The 6,676-nt window shown below is 40.6% G+C and overlaps 2 protein-coding genes across 2 annotated transcripts in view; both read left to right on the forward strand.

Moving 5' to 3' along the window:
- LOC110876019 (PKS-NRPS hybrid synthetase CHGG_01239-like) overlaps positions 1-2,947 on the forward strand; it is a 3,623-nt gene extending 676 nt beyond the window's left edge. Inside the window, exons 1-3 of the mRNA XM_022124203.2 lie at positions 1-382; positions 1,540-2,596; positions 2,679-2,947. The exon at positions 1-382 is cut by the window's left edge and continues 676 nt beyond it. Coding sequence (XP_021979895.1) covers positions 1-382; positions 1,540-2,596; positions 2,679-2,947 — 1,708 coding nt within the window. The remainder of the gene's footprint in view (positions 383-1,539; positions 2,597-2,678) is intronic.
- On the forward strand, positions 2,948-3,716 carry LOC110876018. Its single transcript, XM_022124202.1, has 2 exons — positions 2,948-3,119; positions 3,202-3,716. Exons 1-2 carry the CDS (start codon positions 2,948-2,950, stop codon positions 3,714-3,716), a joined length of 687 nt encoding a protein of 228 aa, XP_021979894.1.
- Positions 3,717-6,676: the final 2,960 nt, after the last annotated feature.

The raw sequence follows: 6,676 nt of genomic DNA on the forward strand, positions 1-6,676 counted from the left end.
ACCAAATTATCCGGTGCATCAAGTGTGTCAAGATTACGGATACGGGTATGAATCTCTGTACGTGCAACAAAGTGGATACGGTGCTGAGAATGCACCTGTTGATGAACCATATTACCCGTCGCAGCCATCGTATCCGGGTTATGGGGTATACGGGGACGAAGGTGGATACGGAAGTTACAGTGGATACGGTGGTGATGGTGGATACGGGGGTGAAGGTGGTTACAGTGGATATGGGGGCTACGGTGGATACGATAGATATGGGGGTGACGGTGGTTACAGTGTATACGACAGATCTAGGGATGAAGTTGGATATGGTTATGAGTCCCGTAACACATCACTTTATGAACCATCTACCCCGAGCAATCCATTTCAAGTAAATGAGGTATCACATTAAAATAATTATTGTTATTATTATTATAATTATAATTGTTATTATTATTATTATAGTTAAAAATAATATAATTATAATAATTATTATTATTGTTAAAATACTTTAATTATAAATATAATTATAAATATTATTATTATTATTATTATTATTATTATTATTGTTGTTGTTAAAAATATTATAATTAATTAACAAAATAATTATAAGATTTAGTAAATAAACAAGTTAAGAAAGTTAAGTTAATAAACAATTTATTTTTCTTTTCTAAATAAATAAATTAATAAAAAATATTTTAAATAAATTAGTATTGTAAATAAATAAAAGAATCATGAAATTGATTTTTAGTTAAAATGGTTAGTTTAAACCTAACTTAGTTAGTTAAATCATAGTTAAAATGGTTAGTTTAAACCTAACTTAGTTAGTTAAATCATAGTTATATCCTAACTAGGTTAGCATTTAATACAAGGGACCACTAACTGAGTTAGAGAACTCAGTTAGTCCAGTTAAGTGCCAAAAACAAAAAAAAGTCCCTGAAGTTTCAAATTTTACGAAAATAGTCCCTGAAGTTTCCAAAAATTGACAAAACAGTCCCTGAAGTTTTGAAAAATTGACAAAAATGGTCCCTGAACTTTCGAAAATGGACAAAAATGGTCCCTAAACTTTCAAAAATTGACAAAAATGGTCCCTGAACTTTCGAAAATTGCAAAAATGGTCCCTGAACTTTCGAAAATTGACAAAAATGGTCCCTGAAGTTTCTAAAATTGAAAAAAATGGTCCCTAAAGTTTCTAAAATTGACAAAAATGGTCCCTAAAGTTTCTAAAATTGAAAAAAATGGTCCCTAAAGTTTCTAAAATTGAAAAAAATGGTCCCTAAAGTTTCTAAAATTGAAAAAAATGGTCCCTAAAGTTTCGAAAATTGACAAAAATTAGTACCTGAAGTATGAGTTTCGATTATATTATTATTATTATTATTATTATTATTATTATTATTATTATTATTATTATTATTATAATTATTATTATGGTTATTATAATAATTATTATTATTATTATTATTATTATTAATATTGTTATTATTATTATTAATGTCTTTTTGACACAAATGGTCCCTGAAGTTTCGATTATATTATTATTAACGTAACCTTTTTTAGCGTTTCATGTCTCTAACTGATTTGAAGAATTGGGTACAAGAAACGGGAAAGGATAATGGTTACGTAATTGTTACCCGCCGATCAAAAAATATTGGCGGTACTACTGGGATGGTATGGCTTGTGTGCGACCGTAGTGGTGAACACCGTAGTAAAGCAACAGTTAGGAAAGCTGGTAGCAAAAAAATCGGCTGCCCGTTTTCATTACTCGCCATCCGGGACGTGACGAACGACACGTGGGAGTTAAAAGTGGACTGTGCGAACCATAACCACGAACCTACGACGAGTCTGTTGGGCCACGCTTTTGTGCGAAGATTCACTAAAGCCGAATACAAGCTAGTGGAGCAGCTAACTGCTCAAAACATGGAGCCACGTATCATATTTCAAACCCTAAGAAAGCAGTTCCCCGACAGCCTGCACGTTCAGAAAGACGTGCAAAATGCGGTACAAAAAATTAGAGCGACAATAATGGACGGAAAGAATCCTATTCAGGCACTGGAAAGCCTGCTGCATGACCGCCGATTCATTTACGACACCCGACAAGATCCCAAAACAGATGTCGTAACAGAGATTTTCTTTGTTCATCCTTATTCAATCACTATGTGGCGTGCATTCCCGCACGTGATGTTGATCGACGCGACCTACAAAACAAACCTCTACAACATGCCATTTGTCCAGGTTGTGGGTATGACGTCGACTGGGAAGTCTTTTTGTATCGCACATGCCGTTATTTGTAAAGAACGAAGGGGTAACTACGTGTGGGTGCTTGAGCGGATCAAGTCAATATTGCATGAATGTATGATGCCGCGTGTGATAGTCACGGATAGGGAGCTTGCCCTGATAAACGCGTGTTCTAAAGTATTCCCGAACGCAAAAAGGCTTCTATGCCACTTTCACATCCAACAAAATATAGCTAGAAAGTGCAAGGAAGGGTTCGATAAAGAAGATTGGGGGAAATTTATGTCGTACTGGCGGACATTGTGCGAATCTTCATCAGAGCCCATGTACAAGTACAACTTGGAGAAAATGTATAACCGACTCGTGGTTGCCAACCGAGAAAGTAAGTGTTCCTTCAACAAACGACTCACCCAATCTATTATATTTCACACACGCTTTTACATTTCATTATTTTATTTTTACAGGTGTCTATGATTACGTCTACGAAAACTGGCTCAAAGACTATAAAGAAATGTTCGTTTATGCGTGGACCGATAAGTGTCGCAACTTTGGTCAGCGCACCACCAACAGAGTTGAGAGCCAGCACGCAAATTTAAAAAGATACATTACGCGCGGGAGTTCATTGGAGCGAATAGCAAGATGCATCATTGATATAGTTGAAACTCAGTATGATGAAATACAAAAAAGTTTCACTGAGAGCATCGAAAAAACGATGAACCACCATAGACACTGAATGTTGGACAACCTACGTGGAAAGGTTTCCCATGAAGCACTTGATTTGCTGGAAAAAGAGCTACTGAGGAAGATGGATGTGTTGCGGAAACTTAACGCATCATGTGGTTGCCATATGTGGCTTAGCAAAGGATTGCCGTGTGCTTGTAGACTGGAAAACTACAACCGTACAGGTAAAAAATATTAAAACAACAAACCTTTTGTTATTTTGTACGATTTAGCTGTTTCTCACACCGTATTAACTTAACTGTGCAGGGCGTATAATACAACTCGACGAGATAGATGTATTCTGGCGTAAGCTTGACTTGCTCCCTTGTAAACTGGTAGACGAGGAGGTCGATATTGTAGCAGAGCTCAATAATGTGCGGCAACATTTAGAGGCGCAGTCCCCCGTTCAGCAAAAGAGTATGCTTTCAAAGATAAAAGCGGTTTTCACCCCGAAATCGTCAACCAAGAAACCACCGATCGTCCAGCAAAACACTCGCGGTCGGCCTACATCAAAGAAAGTACAAGAAAGGCTAGATGAAGCTGCGAGGTTAGACCAAGCTGCGAGATACAGCTCCTATGGCGAGGACAGCAACGTAATTACCGCTTCCCCCAAGCATAGGTACGATTTACCCCGACACAGCTCATACGTACCGTCAGAGGGCTCTCGTGGAACTGGTTCGTTTGTGAAGTCTGAAAAACCTAAAATGCAACCAAACAGTTCAACAAGTTCTAAAAAGAAGGAGACGAGGGATGATAAGGTTTTTCCATTAATAAAGGGATGATAATATTTTTTTTTATTATTTAGTCGACGTCATCCGTAAGGCGCGTACGGGCCTAACGAGCGTCGAAACTAAGTCCGTCGTTGCCCGTTAGGCCCGTACGCGCCTTACGGATGATAAATTTACAAAAATGGTCCCTGAGGTTTGATGAATTTACAAAAATGGTCCCTGGTGTTTCCAGGATTTAATAAAATGGTCCCTTGTGTTTCAGAAATTGACCAGGGACCATTTTTGTAAATCCTGGAAACACCAGGGACCATTTTTGTAAATTCATCAAACCTCAGGGACTAATTTTGTAAACACATCAAACCTCAGGGACCATTTTTGTAAATTTATCATCCGTAAGGCGTACGGGCCTAACGGGCAACGACGGACTTAGTTTCGACGCTCGTTAGGCCCGTACGCGCCTTACGGACGACGTCGACTAAATAATATTTTTTTTATTATTTAGTCGACGTCGTCCGTAAGGCGCGTACGGGCCTAACGAGCGTCGAAACTAAGCCCGTCGTTAAACGGACTTGGTTTCGACGCTCGTTAGGCCCGTACGCGCCTTACGGACAACGTCGACTAAATAATATTTTTTTTTATTATTTAGTCGACGTCGTCCGTAAGGCGCGTACGGGCCTAACGAGCGTCGAAACTAAGTCCGTCGTTGCCCGTTAGGCCCGTACGCGCCTTACGGATGATAAATTTACAAAAATGGTCCCTGAGGTTTGATGAATTTACAAAAATGGTCCCTGGTGTTTCCAGGATTTAATAAAATGGTCCCTTGTGTTTCAGAAATTGACCAGGGACCATTTTTGTAAATCCTGGAAACACCAGGGACCATTTTTGTAAATTCATCAAACCTCAGGGACTAATTTTGTAAACACATCAAACCTCAGGGACCATTTTTGTAAATTTATCATCCGTAAGGCGCGTACGGGCCTAACGGGCAACGACGGACTTAGTTTCGACGCTCGTTAGGCCCGTACGCGCCTTACGGACGACGTCGACTAAATAATAAAAAAAATATTATTTAGTCGACGTCGTCCGTAAGGCGCGTACGGGCCTAACGAGCGTCGAAACTAAGCCCGTCGTTAAACGGACTTAGTTTCGACGCTCGTTAGGCCCGTACGCGCCTTACGGACGACGTCGACTAAATAATATTTTTTTTTATTATTTAGTCGACGTCGTCCGTAAGGCGCGTACGGGCCTATCGAGCGTCGAAACTAAGTCCGTCGTTGCCCGTTAGGCCCGTACGCGCCTTACGGATGATAAATTTACAAAAATGGTCCCTGAGGTTTGATGAATTTACAAAAATGGTCCCTGGTGTTTCCAGGATTTAATAAAATGGTCCCTTGTGTTTCAGAAATTGACCAGGGACCATTTTTGTAAATCCTGGAAACACCAGGGACCATTTTTGTAAATTCATCAAACCTCAGGGACTAATTTTGTAAACACATCAAACCTCAGGGACCATTTTAGTAAATTTATCATCCGTAAGGCGCGTACGGGCCTAAAGGGCAACGACGGACTTAGTTTCGACGCTCGTTAGGCCCGTACGCGCCTTACGGACGACGTCGACTAAATAATATTTTTTTTATTATTTAGTCGACGTCGTCCGTAAGGCGCGTACGGGCCTAACGAGCGTCGAAACTAAGCCCGTCGTTAAACGGACTTAGTTTCGACGCTCGTTAGGCCCGTACGCGCCTTACGGACGACGTCGACTAAATAATATTTTTTTTATTATTTAGTCGACGTCGTCCGTAAGGCGCGTACGGGCTTAACGAGCGTCGAAACTAAGCCCGTCGTTGCCCGTTAGGCCCGTACGCGCCTTACGGATGATAAATTTACAAAAATGGTCCCTGAGGTTTGATGTGTTTACAAAATTGGTCCCTGAGGTTTGATGAATTTACAAAAATGGTCCCTGGTGTTTCCAGGATTTACACAAATGGTCCCTGGTCAATTTCTGAAACACAAGGGACCATTTTTGTAAATCCTGGAAACACCAGGGACCTTTTTGTAAATTCATCAAACCTCAGGGACCAATTTTGTAAACACATCAAACCTCAGGGACCATTTTTGTAAATTTATCATCCGTAAGGCGCGTACGGGCCTAACGGGCAACGACGGACTTAGTTTCGACGCTCGTTAGGCCCGTACGCGCCTTACGGACGACGTCGACTAAATAATATACGCTGCGTATTGGTCAATACGCAGCGTATAGAAACCTGGCAAAAATTTGACACTTCAAACCTACCAAAATGACCCCAAATGAGCATCAGTTTTGTATACGCTGCGTATTGGTCAATACGCAGCGTATAGGTGTTTCCAGGATTTACAAAAATGGTCCCTGGTCAATTTCTGAAACACAAGGGACCATTTTTGTAAATCCTGGAAACACCAGGGACCTTTTTGTAAATTCATCAAACCTCAGGGACCAATTTTGTAAACACATCAAACCTCAGGGACCATTTTTGTAAATTTATCATCCGTAAGGCGCGTACGGGCCTAACGGGCAACGACGGACTTAGTTTCGACGCTCGTTAGGCCCGTACGCGCCTTACGGACGACGTCGACTAAATAATATTTTTTTTTATTATTTAGTCGACGTCGTCCGTAAGGCGCGTACGGGCCTAACGAGCGTCGAAACTAAGTCCGTCGTTGCCCGTTAGGCCCGTACGCGCCTTACGGATGATAAATTTACAAAAATGGTCCCTGAGGTTTGATGTGTTTACAAAATTAGTCCCTGAGGTTTGATGAATTTACAAAAATGGTCCCTGGTGTTTCCAGGATTTACAAAAATGGTCCCTGGTCAATTTCTGAAACACAAGGGACCATTTTATTAAATCCTGGAAACACCAGGGACCATTTTTGTAAATTCATCAAACCTCAGGGACCATTTTTGTAAATTTATCATCCGTATGGCGCGTACGGGCCTAACGGGCAACGACGGACTTAGTTTCGACGCTCGTTAGGCC

Source organism: Helianthus annuus, chromosome 9, assembly GCF_002127325.2.
Source record: "Helianthus annuus cultivar XRQ/B chromosome 9, HanXRQr2.0-SUNRISE, whole genome shotgun sequence".
Taxonomy (NCBI): Eukaryota; Viridiplantae; Streptophyta; class Magnoliopsida; order Asterales; family Asteraceae; genus Helianthus; species Helianthus annuus.

Coding starts and splice junctions, on each gene's coding strand:
- LOC110876018 (XM_022124202.1), top strand. CDS start 2,948: ATGTTGGACAACCTACGTGGAAAGGTTTCCCATGAAGCACTTGATTTG. Junction 3,120..3,201: donor GGAAAACTACAACCGTACAG/GTAAAAAATATT, acceptor TTAACTGTGCAG/GGCGTATAATACAACTCGAC.